The following is a 24847-nucleotide window of genomic DNA, read 5'->3' as shown; positions in this document are numbered from 1 at the left end:
GAGGAAATCTACGACATTATTGATGCTGCTCATATTTCTATAGGGCATGGTGGTCGCGTAGACTTAAGAATGAAACGGCAAAAAAAAAAAATACGCCAATGTTACAAAAGAAATGATTAATATATATTTATCAATGTGCGAAGTATGCCAAAGGAAGAAAAGCAAGAAAAGGATGGGTCAGGTTTAGAAAACGATCCTGCACACTGAAATGAACAGCCGCTGCCAAGTCGATCTGATTGACATGAAAGAAGAGAAGATCGCGGGCATAAATTTATTATGGTTTATCAGGATCATTTGACTAAATTTATTCACATCTAACGAGTTAATAGTGCTTTTGACTGACGCTTTTGCAGTTAAAAATACTTTTGACGGAGAGCGTCAGTCAAAAGTATTTTTAACCGCGAATTTGCAGTCAAAAGTACTATTAACCAATAATTTTCAGTCAAAACCACTTTTGACCAACTTGTCCAGTCAAAAGTACTTTTGACTGATTTCGCTAGTCAATAGTACTTTTGACTGGTTAAGAGTTCTGACTGTAACATATATATATATATATATGTGTGTGTGTGTTCGCGGGTAACTTCATCGTTTATAAAGCGTGAAATAATATTTGGATAAATCTTTTTTGTTGGAAATGAGATATTCCAAGGATGGTACCATTATAAGAAAACCAGGATCTGATGATGGCATCCCAGAGAAACCGAGGGAAACCTCCGAAAATCGTAGTGACGACTAGTGAGTTTGTTAGTTGTTTTTCGTCTACTTATGATTTTTCGATGTAATATAAGTCGATTATTTTTTTTGTTTGTTAGCAAACACAATTATTATATATTATATTTTGTTTTTATTTATAATTGTGTTTGCTCGCAAACGAAAAAAAACCGACTTCAATTACATCGACAAGTAATACAACGTAGATCGACGAAAATATAGTCAAGTAACTACGCGTTATCAAAGATTACTCAAAAAGTAGTTATCAGATCTCGATAAAATTTATACGTGACTATATGATAAACATCAGCTTTCGATTAAATTAAAAATTATTAAAATCGGTACACCCAGTAAAAAGTTATTACGGATTTTCGAAAGTTATCCCCTTTCCAACAAAAAAAGAATTATCAAAATCGGTACATCCAGCAAAAAGTTATGCGGTATAATACAACTTAGGTCGACGAAAAAAGCGTCAAGTAAAAACGCATTATTAGATATAGCTCGAAAAGTAGTTGTTAGATCTCAAATAAATTTAAATGGGACCAATTGGCACACACCACCTTTCGATTAAAACAAAATTTGTCGAAATCGGTCTACCCGGTCAAAAGTTCTGATGTAACATACATTAAAAAAAATACAGTCGAATTGAGAACCTCCTCCTTTTTTGGAAGTCGGTTAAAAATACAAAAATAACTTAACTTAAATCAGTAGAATTTAACGGTGTGACAGAAATCGTGGTTGATTTATCTGCATACCGGATTTTGACATCGTACGCTCACAATATCAAGATATGTTAATAGTAACAATACGATTAACATTTTTACATAACTACTCTCCAAGTTTTACAAATCAGTGTGTCAGTTTTTGAGAACAAAATATGCAATACGATAAAATTCAGTCGCAGTAACTTGTGAATACACACATTACTATCGTTTAAATATGTTTTCTTTTGAAATCTCGTTATTATTCGCAAATATATGCTAATAACTATCTTATATAAATTTCTTGAATAAACTATGTATAAAATTAGTAACTGGCAACCTATATTAATTTTCTCTAATAAATTCAATAGCGTGATTTATTTTTTGGACAGCGCCACCTAGTGACGAAGACGTTACTTAATATTGTTATTGTATTTTATTTATAGAGTTCGTTACATCAGTGTAATAAATTTATTTATAATTTAATATCTAATATATAAAATTCTCGTGTCGTGGTATTTGTAGTTAAACTCCTCCGATACGGCTTGACCGATTCTTATAAAGTTTTGTGTGCATATTGGGTAGGTCTGAGAATCGAACAACATTTTTTTCATCCCCCTAAATGCTAAGGGTAGTCTACAACAATTTTTTTTGAGTTTTAGATAAATTATTTATTCTTTATTTTAATATAATTTGCCATTGAAAAATACATACAACCCTAAATCTTCACCCTTCTACCACCAACCCCTATTTTTAAATAGCGTTTAGCGGCAAGACAACGTTTGCCGAGTCAGCTAGTCTTCATATAAAATCAGTTTTCTTGGTAATATCAATACACGAACTGTTGCTACACTATATGAAGAATTTAATAACAACTTTAAACTCCAAGCATATAAAGGATTATGAAGAGAATTACTTCAAAGTCATGAGTGATCGAGTACGAAACCTAAAGCCCCATGCGTCAAACTGACGGAAATGTTAAGTGATTGCGTATCACGATTAGTACACCATCTCAGATTTAATCCGGTTAGCTATCCGGTTAGCTACAATTGACACTGTTTCTCAATTGTTGATAATGGAACTACCCTAGAAGCAATGTCACACGTTAATACTATTAGATATAGCTACGAATATTAATCGTTTTACTTCTTACTTGTTCTGACTACTAGCTCAGATGTTACCACTGTTTGAAGTCTGTTAATACGCGAAATGAATTTTGTGAGAAGTTCAAATGCTATAATTAATTTTCATAGTTGATTGTTTATTCTATCAACATTTTCTTTATTGGGTTGTCTCTAAGAGATCGCTGTTTGTGATAAGATTGTTTGTACTTTTTTTTTTGAGTTATAATATTGCAAAAAAAATGTTAAAAAAATAAATATATTATTATTCAACATACTAACTTCTAAAAACTATTTGTTTTGCAAATTGGATTTATGTTTTTAAAACATACAAATTCTTTTAAATCTTGTCCTAGTACTTTTCAATACATTTCACTGAGAAAATATGATAAAATGAAAGAAACATTGAGTGAACATTTGCATGATTCCTGGCGAGACCTTGGGTCTCTTAAAACAGCTGCGGCTTCAAGATTTATTCCATATTCCTAATAAAAAGGCACGATTGTAAAAGGATCAGACCAATTTTACCGTGAATCAGATATTACGGTCTTCATAAAGGAATATATTATGTAGATAGAAAATTACATGGAAATATTTGATGGTATTCCAATGTTCAATAAGAGAATAAGAAATAATTGTGTTTGCAGGCAAACGAAGAAAAACCGACTTCAATTCTATCGACAAGTAATACAACAGAAAAAATAGTCAAGTAAATGCGCACTATCAACGATTACTCCAAAATTTGTAATCAGATCTCGATGAACTTTGAATGTCACCACATGATAAACATCGGCTTTCGATTAAATTAAAAAACATCAAAATCGGTACACCCAGTAAAAAGCTATGCGGATTTTCGAGAGTTTCCCTCGATTTCTCTAGGATCCCGTCATCAGATCCTGGTTTCCTTATCATGGTATCAAACTAGGGAGTTATCTACGAACAAATATATATATATATATATATATATATATATATATATATACACGGTCGAATTGAGTAATATCCTCCTTTTTTGAAGTCGATTAAAAATACTATAAAACTTAGGCTAAGGGATAAAGTTTCTTCCCTTTTAGGCTATAGCGAGTTGCGATATAACATAATTGTCTCACTACGTTCTCAAACAAAATAAACCGATTTGAATTACAACTCAAAAACTTTTCGTCAGACCTCAATTAATTTTAAACAGGAGTACACGACAAGTACGAAGTTTTAAATAATAATTATCATCAAAATCAGAACATCGAGCGCCAGTACTAGTTTTAAAAAAGTTAGTTAGTTAACAAATTGTAATCTATGTCTTATCTTTTTTATTAATTTTAAGTGTTATTTAAAAAATAACTGAGATAGTGCACAGCAAGAAATGTCCTGCTCGAAATCTTGAGCAGAACGACTGGGAAAGTACCTCGATCTTACAGAAAAGATCACAGCTAAATAATACTGCTTTCAAGCAGTGTTGTGTTCCTGTGGTGAGTAAGGTGACTAGAGCTCCTGGAGGGATTACGAGTAGGGTCAGCAACGTGTGACAGTATATAAGCCACGGTAACTGCTTACCATCAGGTGATAAGCCGTACGCTCGTTTGCCAACCTAATTGTATAAAAAAAATTAAATACCATTAATTACAGTCATTAAGAAGATAAATAACTTAATGAAAAAGAAATGTCCTCGCAAGCAATAAAATGGTTCACTTTTAAATAACTTCTTCTCACGGACAAAGATAAAGTGGGGAATATTAACTAAGTCATATATTATTACGAATGTAGGTTTTATTGGCAAACCCAATTAGTTATATCACTTAAGAGAGGTCCATATTAGTTCTATTTTATTTGATAAATTTCTAATTGCTTTTTGGTTATCAAAATATGAGGATACTCCCACGTAGTTGAATAAATCTGTAAATTAAAAGCTTGTACCGTAATACAAAGATAATTTTTTTTCTAACTGTAAATAAAAGCTTGTATTTAGAGTCACATAATCTTTTTTTTTTTTTTTTTGGAATACAAATCCTTTTTAATTACAAAAACAAAAAAAAAACATTTGGTGTCGTGGGACACCAGATAGGAACGAAGTTCCTTACTATAAAATATTAATTTCAAGTTCTATTCGAGGTACAAAGGAAATAATTATTTGGGTATAAATTTTTTATTATGAATTTTTCATCGATAAAAATCAAAAGAACTACTTCTAAATTTATCTTCACCGTTATTTTATTTACAATGGTTTCTAAAAATATATAATAATTATAGCATGATATAATAATAATATCAAACTGTAATAATAATAACAATCATCATGTAGACTATACATTAGATACTGTATAGTCATCATACATAGACTGTACATAAAAATCTTACGCTTTTTGCTGAGGTCACGGACGTTTTTTTGCCGGCTATGGTACCCCTCCGCAACGCGCCATCAGGAACTTCGTTCCAAAGAAAAAATCTTTAATTATATTAGAGCATTGTGGAAATAAAGTAAGGCTTTAATTAGACTTTTGTCGACAGAATATCAGTCATCTTCCAAGTTCGATCAGCGAAAGCAGTCAAAATATCAGACATGTACCTCCTGAAACGCATCGGGATCATAGTCGGGGTTGCCTGCGTTTTGCTCTCGATAAGGACGCTGGTCGCACCACCAGCTGTCATAGTTGGCAGGACGAGAGAAGATTTGAAGGCGTATTTGTGCAATACTGATTGGTGGGACCACTCCTTCACAACTTGTAAGTAAATACATAGTTTTTTTTTCATATTTAAATGATTATAAAATATATTAAAACGTTTATATAACTCACCGTATATTTATTATTTAGCGACTTAATTCTAGCTCCAGTTCCTACTACTGTTCAACTACATTTGTAGTTTATGACTATACGATTTAGCAGAATTGAATTGTATCAGCCCTGTTATAGTTCCTAGTTATGTGTTTCGTAAATGTGTATTAAAGTGATACTTTATTTCCAGTGGAAGTAATCTTCCTCATGTGGGGCATCAGGCTGTGCATTATGGTGCGGAAGGCGCCCTCGGAGTTCAACGAGAGCCGGTTCATATCTATGGCGATTTATAACGAGTTTCTTCTGTCTGTCTTCCTTAATATTTCTATGTGAGTAGCTCATGCAAAATATATCATTACTAATTTGTAAAGTAAAAATGTTGATATAAATAATAATAAATAATAAATATCTACACAATACACACACGGTCGTCTGTTCCTAAAGTAAGCAACTTAATGCTTGTGTTATAGGTAACAGCCGACTGGTATATAGCTACATATTTTTTTTTTCGATAAATATACTTATAAATAATACATATATAAATATATAAACAAATATTTATATTACACCCAGACTCGGGGTGGGAATCGAACCCACAACCCTCGGAGCAGAAAGCAGGGTCACTACAAACTGCGCCAACGGGCTAGTCTAGATATTTCTATAACTTTACGCATTTTAAGAAAACTAAACTGTTTTCTTTTGTTTTGTTGCTAAAAAATATACATATTAAATATTTATTTCATTCAGAAACTATCTTGTATAACAAGTACGAAAATGACATAGCAAAACTTAGAAAGAAAAATCGACATATTTACAATCAAATTCTTGACGCTTAAAAAACTGTACGAATTCTAGAAATAATACGTGCATTTTATAACTGCTTTCAATTAAAGTATTATAATTTTGTTTGCTCGTAAATAAAAACGAACCGATTTCAATTACGTGGACCAGTAATACAACGTAGGTAGACGAAAAAATACTCAAGTAAATACGCATTATTAGAAAAAACTCAAAAAGCACTTGTCAAATCTCGTTTAAATTGGAATGGGATCACATGACAAGCACCACTTTTCGTTTAAAAAAAGATTGTTCCACCCAGTAAAATGAGGTGAGTTAACAGATAGTTAACACTTAACACAAAACACTTTTAAAAAATACAGTCGAATATAGAACCTCCTTCTTTAGTCGTTTAAAAATATGAGGTACTCAATCCAACTGGTTTTAAATTTATATAAATGAGCGAGTATAATTCTGAAGCCATTAAATCAATCAATCAAACGAATAATTATATTATTAAAACGTAAGACACCTTGACGATTTTCCTTTCGAAACGATGAACAAATGAGTCATTCGCAAATATAATTGTTAACTGTAATTTTTTCAATATTATAACACCAGAAAAATTAAATGTCTCGGATTTTGAACATGTGCTCAAATAACTTTTTGGGAATGAAATTTGTCTCTTATGAGTCCCTACTCGTCCCTATTCTTTCCTGCTTTATGAAAGAATTGTTTTGTATTTACGCGAAAAGTGTGGCCATTTCCAACTCTTCAGCTATATTAATATTAAGAATCGCTATAGACAAGAAAAATAAAGTTCAGATGTTCAATATGACCTTTTTATGTATTTCGTGTTGACTTAGCGAAAAGGTAAAATTGCTCTTTACGTAAATGTCAAAAATTGCTCTTCACGTAAATCTACAAGCACTCATGAAGGCAAAGCTTAAACACCGGATTTGTAAAGGCACTGACAATTTTACGGCCCTCGTGAATTTCAATTTGGACGCGGTACTTAATTTATGTCTACCAAAATATCCCAAAGTATAATTAGAGAAAAGCGAAAGCTCGTTTTAATTATCCTTGGTTCGTTATTATCAAATCTTTCATATATTGTTTTTATCGAAATGAAAATCAAACATGACTTAATTCAAATATGCTTCAAAAAGACCTTCAGCTCGTCCTTTTACATATTAAAATAATTAAATTATATATAAAATTGGAGCTACCACCGGTTTTGAATACAGATTCTGCCTAGAAGAACCGTCAAGTAACTCCGCAATTATTCTTTAAAAAAAAATATTAACTGTTTTTTTTTTTAATATATTATTTATATTTTTTTATATTATCATCTTGCATGAATTTAGAATCCAGTACGTAAAAGATTTCTGTCCTTCCATGTGTTTATTTGTCATTCTGTGACATGGCTGAGAGCTTGAAGACGAAGTAGAAATAAACATGACTGTCAGTTTTTTTTTGTATATCTTTATTTATTTTATATTTCTGTACTCAACGACTTTTTCAACAGTTTTTTTTTTTTAAATAACAATGGGAGTAAACGAGCGACGAAGCCATCTGCTGTTAAACGGTTACCATCGCCCATGGACATCTCAAACATGTACAAATACTTTTGTTTGTACTATTTAACCAACATTATTTTTTTTTTCTAAAATCTTATACAAAACTATACCATTACACACCAAATAGAAATTCATGCTATTTTCATACCAAATGGAAGATTTTGATCTGATTTAACCTGTTTTTTTGGAATAAAACAGTTATTATTCATATATTACGAGCACTTATTTACATTTGCACCTTCAATATTATTATTGCTATTTTATACCTATTTCCTTACTAGCTGTGCCCGCGACTTTTTCCGCGTGGGCTATTCACTTTGGACAGCATTTTTTGGATGTATTTTTGTTTTTTTGGGATATCAGAATAGCTCATCAGAATTTTGTCTCTTGTCGCAAACTTATAAAACAATAATATAATATGTTATAATTCACATAAACCTTATATTTCCATACAAACTTTTATCCTCTATTCGCTACTGTTATTTTACACCCCTGAAAGTAAAACTTTTACAAACTTTCAATGTTATATTTATTCATTTGTGCTGTGTGGCTACGGCACCAAAGAATATAGCCATCCCCTCTCTCGTAAGAGGCGACTTAGGGATAACAAGGTTCCACTACCACCTTGGAACTTAAGAAGCCGACCGATAGCGGGATAACCATCTAACCGCTGGCTTTGAAACACACATGCTGAAGACGGGCAGCAGCGTCTAAGTGCGACAAAGCCAGCCCTGGCAAAAATTAGGGGAGGCCTACTTCCAGAGCCCTGCAGTCACCAATCCGCCTGCCCAGTGTGGTGACTATGGGCAACATGCATGACTTCACCCATTTTTTGGCGCAAATTTATGGAGGCCTATGTCCAGCAGTGGACTGCAATAGGCTGGAGTGATTTATTCATTCTAACTTTAAAAATGAAGATACTTCCATAACACTTTTCACCCCCATATTACAACACTTTACACCCCTTTTTCGGATTAAAAATTAACCTATATCCTTTTTCAGGATCTAGACTATCTTTTTACCAAATTTTATTTAAATTTCATCTGCTGATGAAATGATGTTTTGGCGTGAAAGCGCGTTATAATATTTGTATCTTTTTTCTTTAGAACACAAAATAATGTATCAAGTCGAAATTAGATATTTTTTTAAATATATTTTACAACATCCACGAGCTCTTAGTTGCCCATGCCATTTTGTGCTACATAAACTATTTGTTTTACTATCGGCGTGCGTCTTTTACAATAGTCTGTTAACTTCAGAACAGAGAAATTCTCCGACACTGACAGCTTTATGCTGTTATGTTGAAATTAGATTACAGACAAAGACATTCTACAGACATAGTTTACAAGAACAATTTAAAACATCAAGAAAATATAACAAACCGAATGCTCTAACTTTGGACCCTAAAGGCAGGCATTGCGAAAGTTATAAATTTATCTAGACAAGTGAAACACTAAACATTCTACGTTGTTATTATGTCATACTCGAAGTTTGTAATGTTTTGCAACTGTTTTAGTGTTGGATAGTTTAAATTGCAGCCTTTTATATGTGGTTTGTAAACTGTATAATAATCCTTTACTGATTGTATGGCATACCGCAAGGATCTTTATTAGGTACTGTTAAACATATAAACCTTACTTTTAAAAACTAGTAAAAATAAGTAAAAGTATCAATAGTACGTCTAATAGTACGTATAATAGTAGTCATTACATCATTACAGCCTATACAGTCCACTGCTGGACATAAGCCTCCCACAAGTTTACGCCAAAAATAACGTGAACTCATGTGTTTTGCCCATAGTCACCACGCTGGGCAGGCGGGTTGGTGACCGCAGTACTGGCTTTGTCGCACCGAAGACGCTGCTGCCCGTCTTCGGCCTGTGTATTTCAAAGCCAGCAGTTGGATGGTTATCCCGCCATCGGTCGGCTTCTTAAGTTCCAAGGTGGTTGTGGAACCTTGTTATCCCTTAGTCGCCTCTTACGACACCCACGGGAAGAGAGGGGGTGGCTAAATTCTTTAGTGCCGTAGCCACACAGCACTAATATAATAGTAGTAGTAGTATATAAATTATATGCCAAGTGATCCAAAAGATGCTCAAAATTTTTGTCCTCTTTAAGACATTTTTTGGTCGAAAGACATCTCTTTACGTGCAAGCGTTAAAAATAAATAATGAATAAATGAAAAAATTGTGTAAAAAAAAGGAATTTGTATTATAAAGATCTCTATATGGTGGATTATATTTTTAGTACAGTCCAAAAACCATCTAATTTTCACACGCTAAAATATAAGATCTTCCTATTCGTTATGGAATGGCACTTCCAGGTCTTCCTCATTGTTCATGACAAACTACAACGTTATTACGCCTAAGTAAATGAGATTAAATTTTACCAAAATTAATTATCAAATTTATGTGTACCAAAATCAATTATTCGTTTAATGGCATTCAGTTGACTATGTCGAAATAATTTGTAAATTAAACGTAAGTTATTTACGTCAATGAAAAGCTATTGTAATCATATTAAAATATTATTTACGGACTTAAAAAAACCCTTAATATATTGGAATTGTCGTATGTCTGACGTCAGAAAGAAATAGGGATCTAGGATGTAGTGACATAATGACACGTTTTTTAATCATTCGATGTAAAAACTAATCATTGTCAAACTGACAATCATTATAATAGCCTGATTTTATGTAAAATAATACACCTTTAACAGATCAATATTAAAAATTGTAAATCTTGATCCACCTATCAACAGCAGGCCGATTACTTTCCGGTCGGCGTGCTTTGTTTTAAAGCAATTTCATTGCTCATCTTTATTGTTTGTAATAGAGATTAAACTTCAAAGTCTTACTAACGAGGTCGGAAGAATAACTTAAGGTAACCAAGTGAATATCTAAAGACCTAAATTATGCTGACAATAACCATACTAAAACTTTTTAAAAGGAAAAACAGACAATATGAAAATAAATTCACTTTCGTAAAATGTTAAAACAACTAATTCAAATGTTAAATATAGGCAAGAAAGAAACGCTCGTAAGAAACGCTTCTTCACCGCAGTCTGATAAAAAAAATTAAACATAATAAAATAAAAATTTACTTCTATTAACTCTTTCACAATGCATCGCCGAGTCTTCCCAGTAAGTAGTCAGTGACACTTGTATTGGGAATGACTCGCTACCTTCCTTACGGATGACTAAGACACTTACATTTTACATTTTAAACTTTAAAATCAAATCTAAGTGTAAGTGTTGTGTGTGTTTGAGTGCGTGTATGTGTTGTGTGTGTGTAAACATAAACATATTTAATTTACCAATCTTCAGCGTCACTATTCAGCTCATTCTCCAACATCTGTCTTAAAATACGAATTAATTTAACAACGAAATGAAGCGGCACTCGAAAAAAAATTAATAATACGTACATTAGCGTAAATTTCACTTGAAAATAATAAACCAAACCCTGTTATTGCGCACTATTAATTAAGACCTGTTTTAATTACCAATTAACGCTTTCCAGGCTCACTTTACAGCTCTATATTTTCGTTTAATTTAACAAAATAACAGTTAATTTTTAATTAGCTGAAATTTCGTTTAAGTTAATTTAGACATCGAACGAAATTAAAATCCTTAAAATATTATTTAACTGGTATCCGTCCAAGACTTCGAAATTTTGGCATATTCAATTGGCATAATTCTTACTTAGCATTAATTATATTAGTTTATAATCTTGGAAATCGAGACTCTCTTCCGTGTTTTATAAGGCTTGAACTTGCAACGCTAGCTATCAGAAAAGTTTCTCTATCTATTATACAAAATAGAATACGGTTGAAATTTTTACAGTTTTTAAGCTTTATTATTTGTTTTATATGTTATACGGGTTCAGTATTGATTATTTATTAAGAGTGAACATTTACTTTTCCGATTTTTTTAATCCTATATCGACGGGTGCAAAGTAAAAAGAGTTATATACAAAACAGCTACTTTTCAGGAGAGCGCATAATAGGAAAAAGTGTTCCCATTTTGACAATTTCAAATAAAATTTAAGTTCGTTACTGCAATAAAAAAAATCTCAAAATTGTAGTTAATTTTTTTTACATTGCACCCGTCGATCGAATTTGCGTATTAGAAAAACCGATAACAACAACCTTCTGACTATAGTATGAATATTTTACTAGTTTTATAGTTAATTATATTGTAAACTGTGTGGTTACGGCAGTAAAAATATAGCCACCCCCTCTCTTCCCGTCGATGTTGTAAAAATCGACTAAGGGGTAATACAGTACCGCTACCACCTTGGAACTTAAAAAGCCGACCGATGGCGGGATAACCATCCAACTGCTAGCTTTGAAATCCACAGGCCGAAGATGGGCAGTAGCGTCTTCGGTGCGACAAAGACAGCCCTGCGGTCACCAACCGGCCTGCCCAGCGTGGTGTGAACTCTGAAGAGTTCACGCCATTTTTGGTGCGAGCTTGTCGAGACCTATGTCCAGCAGTGGACTGTATTAGGCTGAAGTGATGATAAGTGATAAATTATATTGTAAATATAGATTACCAATCAATAAAAATAGAAATTTTATTTATTTGTTCTCTTGCAGGTTATTTCTTCAATCGCCAGCTAACCCAGATCTTCTGTACATAATATTCTTCTGCCACACACAACTAACTGTTACACTCCTTCTTTGTTTTATCTTCGGTAGTAAGGTGAGTAATGTATTCCCTAAAAGTATCCAACTAACAATCAAAAGCTATGTTATATAATAATTCATAATGCCCGTTAACTTACATTTTAATCATGAAGAAACTGGTTGTCAAATTAGTAAACTCCTACTAGTAAATAATTATAGGATCAGAACTTACGACTTATGTGAAGCGTGATAAATATTTGACTCTTAAAATAACCTTTTTGATGTCCATTTTATTCAGTTTTATGATATAATTCACAAATTAATATTTATATGGTGAAACACATTTCACCATATCAAAGCCTTGCTAAAAATATTTTATTTTCATGTTATGACAGGCGTATATGGTGTTTAGAGGTCATGGTAAAGATGATAGAGAAAAAACAGGCAAGTTCAGGTCTAGGCCTGCTGAGTCCACTTACACCATGACTACTAACCGCAGTACTCGCTTCTGTGATAATATGACTGAAAGAGACTTAGAGGTAAGGAAATGGGTTTATTTTGTCCTTTTATACATAAATAAATAAATAAATAAATATCACACTAACACACACACGGTCGTCTGTTCCTAAAGTAAGCAACTTAATGCTTGTGTTATAGGTAACAGCCGACTGTGGTATAGCTACATTTTTTTATATTATTATATAAAAAAATATATTACACCCAGACTCGGGTTGGGAATCGAACCACCAACCCCCGGAGCAGAAATCAGGGTCACTACAAACTGCGCCAACGGGCTAGTCTAAACGTTTTTTTTAAACGTTTCTTTTGTCATATTATCATAAAGTTCTAAATTTTCTTGTTTTAAATTTCACTAATGGTGTCTTATTCCATAGGAGGAGTTCAAAAAGATATGCAATCAGTTAGAGAAACTAAGAGAGCGTTGCGGATCAGGTGCTCATCTAGCCAAGATCATAGTTGCCATGCAAGATGCAGCAACACCGCACGAAAGAAAACCAGGAGTTACTGAATCCGCCCCACTAAAACTGAACACTGTATTCAGCGCAGTCGCTGGCCGACTTATGTGCACTGTAACGCCTGGAGAGGAATCTAGTAGCAGTGGCAGAGATCTACCTTTTGAAGCCCCTCCAGCATATAGACAGAAAAATTTCACACCAACCAAAAGCGTAGAAAATAGTAACGCAGAACAAAGCCAAACAGACGTCACAACAGATTCACCGAAACGTAAAACGGATACAGTTGAAGAAACAAAAGATGAGAAACAAAACGGTGTTTTCAAAATATCCGGTGAAGCAGGTTGTAGTGATATTCGTCCTCCAGATATGACAGCAAGAAACGGTATCAAAAGTGATAGGAGTGAAATTCGATCCAGTCCAAGTAGTACCGAGACAATAAGAGGTGTGAGGTCAGGGCACGCAAGGACTCATGCTATCGTTATAAATTTAGATGACAAAAGTCGTTTTACTGAAGAAGTGACAGTTTAAAAATACCAAAGACTGTACTTACATTCCATTGTATTCAACGCTGGAACGATTTCGATGGTATGTTACCTGTGTAAATATTTATTCTATATCGTCAATGTATTTTGCATTAAACTTGTAAAAGAAGGTTTAAAAATTTCCTGCAATCAATGTTATGACAATTTCTGACAAATTAGTTTGTAAAATGTCTTATTACATAGTAACGAAATATTTCATTAGCCTAGTATGGCATAATTTTCTTGACAACAATAGCCTCTGCTAATAAGTTGATTTTTAAATTTAATAAACTTTATGAAATATCATCTAAACGTTGCTAAAAATTCGAAAATCATCTTATCTGTTCCAGCATTAAAATCCTGTAAATGCTAGTCTGTACTGTGATTCATAGTTTTTAATCTAGTCTAAATATCTCGCTAAGGAGTTCTATAGTTCTAAAAATGCATATCAAAGCTACTTCCTGCAAATATTTCATAAAACTTGCGATGTAAATAGGCATAGTTAGTCAGAAGTTATTTTCACTTCGAGTTCATCTTCTAACGATAACGATAGCTGTTATTTTTATTTTCAGATTTCAGTTAACTTTGTGTTGTACTTGAAGTGTCCGATCAAATTATACGATATGATTTTGTAAGTATTGGTTCCTTAGTTCAATTATCTTTTTCTATATAAATATTAAGTATGTCTTGTACGATAAATTGAGTAATATAACATTTTAAAAAGAAATCAATTTGAAGTAACGAATAAGAAATAACACGTATTAAATTTCCAAAAATAAAATGTTATATAATGAGTTATTTGGTTGTTAGCTTTATTCATTATTAATATTTTACTCGTTGTATGTTAATAATAATAATAATACATAGACTTAAATTATAGTAATAAATTTAATAATTTAATATACGCCGTCTCGAGTTTACCGCGAATAATATTAATGTAATATCACTTTAGAAATTTTTCTTTTGTCCCACAGTCAAATATTATAGGAAGTATTTTAATTTTAAAGTCAAATATTTTGAAGATAAAACAGATTTAAATTGTACGCTTCATCATTTTTAACATCCCTAACTATGACATGACTGCAGAATTCTTTAGAAATTAAACGGTAAGTTGGCAAGAAAATTGCAGTTACCATGAAAATGAACTACGGAAGAATAAGAAAAGGAATGTCTTTGTTTCGCCGCATAATAGTCAAGGAATCTGTTGGAAATATTACAGACTCATATGAGTAAGTTTTTTCGAGATACCTTAATTTGATTTTATAGTAAGTTTTTTTTACTATCTCTTTCAAAACACGATTGTCTGTTTTTTGATTGTATGTAAATATGGTAAGATGTAGATCTAATAATATGTTAAGATATATATATACATATAGATAGATAATTACTTATAACGTTAGATTATTAAAAAGTTTTTAAAATTAATTCGTATTAAACTACTGGTGCTCAATTTTTCGTGTATATTTGTTTGAATATTCATTTTATTTGTGATTTTTATAAGAATTACATTGTCGAGTATTTATAACTTATTTATTAAGCTCGTGTTATTTTAAATGGTAGGATATTATTCTATATTTTTCTTCTGCCTCAACAGTTATTAAAGCGGTCAAAATTTTATATCAAAAATATTATTTCCTTTTCCATAATTGTTTTACATGATAGTTGCATTTTAAGCAAGTATATATATATATATATATATATATATATGAATGTAATTGAAAACATGCTATATTATTTTTTATATTTACATAACGAGTTTAATAAAACCAAAGATATTCCAATTAAAAAAAAAATTAATTATCATAATTTTTTTACTACAATATTGTTGTGAATTATTATTTTAAATATGTTTTATGGGCATGAAATATTTTTTATTGTAATTATAGCAATAACTTTACACGTAATATAGTTGATTTTTGTTTTTATAAATCAATGTACAAAACATCAAATAAAATTATATTTTATTATTTTTTAACAGTTTCATCGAATATTTTATAAAATTTTGTGGATTCCATAAATGTCGTATTTTAAAAGAAACATTAGAATAGATTAAAATTTTAATAAGCTTATATATAATAATTACTCTATTCATTATTATCTGTTTCATAGTAGTATTAAGTCATATCAATATTTCGTAAATTCCGCAAAAGATGGCGATACGAGATATGGTTTCCAACATATCAAACAAAAAGAAACATTTTTTAATTAAATTTACCGTGTCTTCTCCAATCAACATTGGCGGAATCAATCGCGCTCACTGACACAACTGAAAGCCTTTAAACCTACCAATCAATAAATTAAATTGATCGAAATTAAAACTCCACTAGGACGATAACTGAATCGAAAAAATTCTATTCTGAGAATTATACGCAATTTCTGAAACTGTAGATAATTATTAAAACAGATATATATATACTTTTAATAATAACTGAACACATATACACGACGCCGGTACTCTAGTATTTTTAACGACACACACAAACATTTACCACAATCGTATTCTAAACAATAAGTTGCAGAATTTGGTTTTGACGCTCGTATAAAAAAATGATCAAACAAAATACAGGCGATTGTGATTTCAAATATGTTTCAAATTAAATCTTCGCAGAGGCTTTCATGAGAGTATAACAGAATCTGATTATAGTGGCCCATTATATCGAGTTTTGTGTTATTTTAATAAAAATCTTGACGTATAAATTCCGCTTCAAGCGGACGTTATTATTACCAAGTGTTACGTGAATGTTATATGGGTACCATTAAAATATTTCAGTCGTGAATAACTTTGATATCAGTCCTAATTTCAAAAGTTCCAAGCTCACTGTTTTAATTGCGTTCTAACACATATCCTAAATATATCTTTTGATCCAGATAATTATTTTATTATTCAATTTTATTAACCTTCTGATACAGGATCATGTACCATAAAAACACAGATTAGCTGCTATTCTCTCGCTCAAAATAAACTGTGTTAAATTTCCCTTCTGTATATCGTCTCTTGGTACAATGTCAAATTATACCTAATCTCATTCAAGTTCATCAGAAGTTCTGGCGTAATTCGCGAAAACTCTACAGATACAGATAATCAGGTGGACAAAAGCTTTACTATCAATTATAAAGTCTTTTTTCAAATATCTTCAATGTACAGAAATACATCCCCGGGCCGTTGGGCCCACTCGTATGATCTACGTAAGATTGCCGGTGTAGGCTGGATGAGGATTGCGGAAAACTGGGATGTCTAGCGCGCACTTGGAGAGGCCTGTTTCAGCAGTAGACTGCAATAGGTTGAACTGATTACCCATGACAGAAATACGCCTGTTACAGTTTTACTGTAAATATAAATTGTATAAAATTTTATCCTACCCAAGAAATAAATATTTTGTCCTATCAAACTTTTAAGTTCGAAATTATTTCTTAAATCAATAAAAATTTTAAATTCCTGTATCTATCACCAAGAGAAATTTCTGAAATCTACGTTCATCTACGGTTCGATTAGTATTCCAATCTGAAAATCTAATCGAATGCGATCTTCGGTGTCAGTTGTCAATTGCGGCTTACGAATTAGAGCTATGTCTTCTAACTACATTTGACCTTGAAGTAATTACCACATCAAATAATCTACTCAATGAAAATGGACAGGAAACCTAGCGACATCTATTGTATTTTAAACAAACTCTGTTAAACTAAATTCATGATAATTGTTTAATTATTGCAATATTTATTAAGGTTTGAAGAATGAGTCGCATGAATAATATTTGAATGTATTTATAATTTGCGAAACAGCTGAAAGGATATTTTTCACACCGTATTGACGCGATTCATCACTGGTCTACGGAATTTTGTTTAACAAAGTATTCTTGTGTATTCTGTTATCACGGTTTTCTAAAAAACAAATAATAACGTGTCTAAATATAACGTCAAGCCTGATTATTAAAATGAAGATGTGTACTACTTTGTAAGGTAAGCATACTTAGAACAAAGTTACGACAAAAATGTAGAATTTTTACTATACCAATCTTGTATAATAATCTTGTGTAAGTAAAAGATAAATAATCCTACTTAACTGTTCCACTATAGTTTTGATACTTACCTAAGTAACACGTGACCACCAGTATAGCTTGCGGTACCCCTTGCGGTTTGTTTGTTAAAACTTATTACTATCAATAAATTGTTTTGTGTTTTTGTATTTTTTTTTTTTTTTTTGTATTTTAATAAACTTTTACATTATTTTTTCTTGTAAATAAAACAACAACGAATTGTCGACATTAATGGATTGACTTGTCAAGTACTTGAACACTTGAAAATTGCTCTATTTCAACTTTTACTCGTCTAAATCTCTTCAAATCTTAAACTCTATTAAACAAACGACTCTCAACATTAAAATAAATACGCGCATTCAAAAAGACCTACTGAAGATGTTTATTTTAAAATACGACGGTACATTTTAGGATTTCAACGTTTTACAAATTAATATTAAAATAATCATCCCACGAAAATAATATTACATCTTATAAAAATGTTGCTAAAAGTACTCTTAAAAGCGTGCAATGATATTTGGAAATCAAATGTATAGCAGTGTATACTACACTATATACTAGGTATCTAGTCATGTGATTATTTTTAGATTTTAGCTGGAATCATCATTACAGCCTATACAGTCCACTGCTGGACATAGGCCTAACGTGAACTCATGTGTTTTGCCCATAGTCACCACGCTGGGCAGGCGGGTCGGTGACCTTAGCTGGAATATTAATACAATATTTTTTTTTTCAAAATTGATTATGAAAGCATGCAGCATGTTTGTTTCAAATGTGAATAGTAAAAAATTGACAATAGTTTTGGATGATTGATTTTTTTAGTTTATTATATTTTGATGTCAACTGTTTATGTTAAATAGATTAAGCGATGTCGGTTTTGTATAGTAAAGTATACACAAGATGTAATATAAGTGTTACAATCGTAATATTCATATTGTAAATATTTAAAAAAAATGAAAGACGACTAGTGACGATTGTATATAAATATAATTTTAATGTTAAATTAAGTGAAATCAATGTATTATAAATATTTGCTTCTTTCGAATTGTTAATATTTATTCATAATGTTTGTTCCAAAGCAATTCGTTGGAAAGATAAGGATGTATTAACTGGTTTTAAATTTTTATTAAAAATGATTAAAACGCACGTGAAATAAACAATTACGAAACTTTAATGCCATGTTGACTTTGATGTGTGATGACGTTGCCCGATATTACTTTGTAATGGCGACATTCTGTCATTACTGTTATACACATGGAGCATAGAAATCTCAACTCTCGAAGTGTAAAGTTTTGACAAGTGTAAATACTCATCTAAGCGTTCGTCAATTTTCCATCTTTTCCCATACTACGTAAATAGAGATAGGTTATTCTTTCTACATCTTACTTCGTTATTTATTTATTTATTTATATTTTTGTACAGTATATTAACATTACTTTATATATATTGTGCAGTATTGTCTTCCTGTTGGTGAGTAAGGTGACCAGAGCTCCTGGGAGGATTGGGGATTGGGTCGGTAACGCGCTTGCGATGCTTCTGGTATTGCAGGTGTCTATAAGCTACGGTAATCGCTTACCATCAGGTGAGCCGTACGCTTGTTTGCCGACCTAGTAATATAAAAAATATATATATTTGTCTACGAATAAATTGACCATAAAAAACAATATTTCAATATACACTTCATACAGATTATGTATGAATTTTTTCACTGTGCTAGAACAAGTCCCGGGCTATTAAGATATAATTATTCTACGTGACATTTTCGAAATAATTTCTGCTCGTTTATTACCATTAAAAGCCATTAATCCTAAATAGATTTTATATCAGTGTCAAAACCCGACATAAGGGACGGTGAGAAAAAACTGCTTGAATAAAAACACAGCTCTAAACCAGATTTTCGGATACGATTAAACAACACGAACTTGTTATAACTAAAATGGCAATTAATCTTTCTAATGTTTATCTTTTGTACAAATCGGTTCGGAATAAATAATACGAAAATGATAAATCATAGTTAGTTGTTGTTAAAAGCTGATCTTTATAAGTATACATACACATATGGCTATGTAATTGTGACGTTATTTGAACGAATAGTTGTATCTATAATTACGGTTGTGGTTCACTCTTTTGTCTTAATAACTTATTTATTATTTATTTATTTATTTTACACTTTATTGTACACCAAACAAATAAAATAAGCAAGCAACATTAGAAATAATTTGTAGAAAAAAAAACTTATACCTAGGAATTTTAACTAACTTACTAAACAAGAATACAACACTACTTTTTTTTATTATATAATCAACATCCGCCGGCTCTTAGTCGCCCATGCCTTTTTACTGCATAACATATTTATGAGGTGATGATGATGAGTGATGTGAGTGATACGACGTTACTGAAGTTAGCTAGTCATCGAAAAGCAGTTAGCTAGCCAACGAAGTATAACTTCTTACGTGCGTACATAAATACACACACACTTTTTTTAAATAGTTTAACTTCAGACCAGCAGTTCTAAAACTGTCTAGAATTGCTTACAACACGACTTATATTTATTATTATTTATTATTAGATATTATTTAGCTCTTGATCTCTCTCTGATCTTATGTTCGGTTGAGGTATATCCACAATCAGGCAGTTTCTAATAGTGAGCGAGATATTTTCAAAATTAAATATTTTGAAAACTAATTTTCCTGCACTTCTAAACTAACATTGTACTTAATCGTAAAACTTTTGATATTTAAAAGACAATGAGTTTATAATACTCCATAACTTTTACAAGTATTTCACATACCCCATAACAAGACCATTGGGAAGTGGAAACAATTTACCATTGCGGTCGAGGGGACTTATGGCATAATAACTTGTGCATTGTTCTCGAGATTTATAGACGAAGTTATAATATTCACTTTAGGGTTTGATGCCTATGAGGAAAGTTACGGTCTTGATATCAAATGTTACATATATTTGTATTGTGTTATACTTTTAGTAATTGATGAAAATTTTTATCTACGCCAGTGATTTTCAACTTTTTTTTGTGGAATACTTTTAAGGATATTAAAATTGGTACAAAATAAAATATTTTTAGAACTTTCTAATCTATATATATTATACAGTTTAAAATAATTTGTGATAATAATTTTTAATTCAAAATAAAATGTTCTAAAAAATAACATTAAATTAAATAAAAGGATATTATCCTAATTTAGGTTTAATTCTGTAATAATTTATAAAAAATAATTGAAATTAATTTATAAATTTTATTTATACTAGTATATTTTAGAAATTAAACTATTCATACGTTTAACGTATTTATGTATGTTTTACTGCATTTAATATATACAGAAATATAACATCATTATAATTTAATTATACATGTATATGTGGACATATCTCAGACAGAGATTTCTATCAGTCAACATATAGTCATGAGTGTTTCATATAAGTAGGGAAAGAGTGCAAGAAGTCTTTATTTAAGAAGAAGAAAAAAACTTCTAAATTATTGTAGTAGGTATATGTATATACAAAAAAAAACGAGTGTTCTTAATACCATCCGCCTGAAGTTAAACATCTTTAGTTGCCCCTACAGTTTCCTTTCAACTTCCGTCCGCCTCGCCAGATCACTTTTTTCGTAATGCTCTCACCTCACCAGCTCACACCTCAAGTCAAGCGTGCGTAAGGAAGTCAAACTTCACTTCAAAACACAACTGTATTGTGCAATATATTTTTTTATTCAAATGACGTCACAAAAACAGAAATTGTAAATACGCTTAAAAATCGCAATAAGACTTAAGTATTAATTAAAAGTACAGTGGCAGAAGAAATATGGTGTCATCTTCATAAACAATTTTTGACACGAGTAACGAAAAGAAAAAGAAACACGAAAAGAAAAAGCGTTTAGTTTCAACCAAGTTTCTTCTCCCATTGTACCCGTTTTAAATGGTGTAAAATGTCGATATAAAGAAGCAATATTGAAAATCTCAATAAACAAGTTTCAGAAGGAATGATTTTTATTATTTTCACCTGTCCAATATTTTTAGACGAGGGATTTTGCGTCATGCTATTTATCATTGCATATGGACAAATAATATTCATCATCATTATAATCATTATCATCATCATCATCATCATCATCATCATGCTATTTATCATTGCAAATAGACAAATAATATTGTAATATATAAATATAAATTTACTTCCTTAAGAAGGCAATTTGTGACGACGCATTGACGGAACGGTCACGGGCCGATTCCAAGTTCGATCTTTCCACATTCCAAATATTGTATTGGCCATACAGATGTTTGCGGTGATTTGGGTATTTGTGATGTCCGTATGGGTCTGCCTACCGTGCCTCGAAGAGCACGCTAAGCCGTTGGTCCCTGGTGTTATCATGTGCATCTGATAGCGATCGTTACTCATAGTAGGCAATATATCCGCCAACCCGCATTGAAGCGGCTTAGTGGATTAAAATATGATCCTTCTCCTGCATGGGGAAAGAGGCCTATACCCAGCAATGAAACAATCCCCAAAATATCCCACATATTACAGGCTAAAGCTAGCTGAGGCTAAGAAGGTAATTTCATTTTCGTTTTATTCTAACAAGGATAGTGGGTGCCATTAGCTTAATCCACCACATTGCTACACTTCGGGTTGGCAGATATATCGTCGGTACTCCACTATGAGTAACAATCAGATGTCCTCTCGGATGCTCGGTGGGGAGACCAAAAAAGGAATGACATGAAAGAAGTATTTGTACAAATCCAAATACTGGGTGTTAGGCTTACTACATCAGTGTGGTGTTATAATTGACTGAGACTTGGTCTTTAATCTTTGACGTTAATAATTTCTACAATTCAGTCTGCTTGTAGTAGTCCTAAATAACTATCATTGTATGTGCCCTTTATGTGTACCAGTATAATTTAAGTCTGAAGACTAAAGCCCCTAAGCTAAAGTGCTCCGTTTAATAGTTTGTTACATAGAGTGGATACAGTGAAATAATGGACACGCTGCTAGAAGTTAAACATAAATACATCGTTTTACTGAATATGGGATTCCCACATCAAGCGATTTGATTAGGATGATTTTTTTTTTTGTTATATTTTTGTTTTCCCGTAGCGAGCCACGATGAAAATAATTATCGTTTGTTGAGTAAAATGAAGTTCGTTGAAATTTGGATTTTCAATTTTCTCGTGATTTAAATTTTAAATTTTTATCAATATTCTTTTTTTTGTTGTGTGAGTAAAACCCCTTTAGTCAATTGAATTCCCTTGTTAATCCAGTAAACACTGTCAAAGTCTCACGTCGATGGAATTTACTATCCCAAAGCCATCACTATCCCATGATCCCGACGTGAAGAATTAACGTCCTAAAGTACAACTTGTTGGCAATATCCCAAGTTTCACCGGCTACCATCTAACTTGTTTTTTGAACTTTTTGTGATATAAATATGACCTCAGCATATTTGATACATTTAATATTATATAAGAAAATCGTTAAGTGGGATTTTCTCTCAATTCTTTTTGTCTTTTAGTTCTAAGCTAATAATCAAATTTTACAAATTACAGTATTTTTATTAATTCTGTAACAGTACTATTTTATTTAAATAATATATTTCGAAAATAGAATATTTATTATTTTATTTAAATAATATATTTTGAAAATAGAATTATTATCCTTAAATATATATTTAATAATATTCCGATTTGCTGCCCCCATCTTCTTAATTTTTAGATCCGTAAAATACATCTACGAAATGTCTGAAAATAAAAAAATAATTATCAAAAAAAAAACCAACTGCAACAAATAACCAATAAAAAGGAAAAACAAGTTTTGAAATTTAGCGTGAAGTGAATTCAGTGCTCCGTGTATGATATTCCATTCGATACTTACATATACTACAGATATTTTAATAAATCAATACATATAATAAAAATGTAACCGGTCGCTGTCTGTACATTTAAGATATATAAGAAAAAACATTATTGGGACCTTTATCAACGCAAATAGCACCAAAAACAATGATAGTCAGAATTTTTGTCTGTTTATCTGTGCGTTTGTACACGCTAATCTCAGAAACGGCTAATCCGATTTAGCTGTGATTTTGACAAATATATTGTGGCAAACTTAGCTTAACATTTAATGTTTGTTTCAAGTCAATCGGTTTATAAATAAAAAAGTTATGGCAATTCAAAGACTCACGTTGAACATATAAAGTCACTATTCTACGCGGACGAAGTCGCTAGCACAGCTAGTTAATAATATAATTAATAACTTCAAATTATTGCTCAATAATAAATATATCAACACATGATCATCTGCTCCTAAGATTGGCAACTCTATGCCTGCATTTTCAGATACAAATAAAAATTCTTAACATTTCATTTCGCTGAGATGAGATAACAAAATCTTGTGCTAAGATCTTTTTTGACTAGCATTCGTTTGAAAATTCAAAATAACTGCCAGTGTCTTTGACTAACTCATTATATTAGATGAAAAGCTACGACAAGGAGGTATTACCACAAGGAGGTTTTATCACAAGAAATATTCTGAGAATTTGTTGTTTTGTTCAACAAACCACCAACTAGGATAGCTTTTTAGAAGGATCTAAGAAATACCTATTTAAATTCTTCTGATAGCGGGACTTTAATAAGGAGTTTATTAAGAACTATTCTTATAAGTTCTTATTAATTAAAATTGTTTACCAAAGTACGTTAATTCTTCAAAGAGATCAGATCTTTGTTGTTTTTTTTTTGTCATTACGTTATCATTTTATTTATCTATGCGTAAAGAAAAGATGTCACATTAGCGCAGTCATAGCAACTGACTGAAATACTAGCGCCCGTATCCCATTCGAAGCACCAGTTACCAACCCGCATTCTAGCCACATTGTAACATGTTGGATTAAGCTCTAATCCTTCTCTTACATGGGGAAAGAAGCCTATACCCAGCAGTGGGATATTACAGGCTGAAGTGAAGCGAGCAATTCTGCACAATAGGCCTTCACTGTGTCTCAGATATACGAAACGTAGCTATGAGAGA

The 24847-nt window shown here is 31.5% G+C and overlaps 1 protein-coding gene across 1 annotated transcript in view; it reads left to right on the top strand.

The window, feature by feature from the left end:
- Nucleotides 1-13785, top strand: part of LOC123654626 (probable G-protein coupled receptor 158) — an 84575-nt gene extending 70790 nt beyond the window's left edge. The window contains exons 8-12 of the mRNA XM_045590524.1: nt 5036-5250; nt 5492-5630; nt 12254-12359; nt 12679-12822; nt 13177-13785. Of these exons, the coding sequence (XP_045446480.1) occupies nt 5036-5250; nt 5492-5630; nt 12254-12359; nt 12679-12822; nt 13177-13785 (1213 nt within the window). The remainder of the gene's footprint in view (nt 1-5035; nt 5251-5491; nt 5631-12253; nt 12360-12678; nt 12823-13176) is intronic.
- Nucleotides 13786-24847: the final 11062 nt, after the last annotated feature.

This window comes from Melitaea cinxia, chromosome 1 (genome assembly GCF_905220565.1).
Source record: "Melitaea cinxia chromosome 1, ilMelCinx1.1, whole genome shotgun sequence".
Classification (NCBI taxonomy): Eukaryota; Metazoa; Arthropoda; class Insecta; order Lepidoptera; family Nymphalidae; genus Melitaea; species Melitaea cinxia.
The sequence above is the reverse complement of the archived record's forward strand: the minus strand, read 5'-3'. Positions and strand labels throughout refer to the sequence as shown.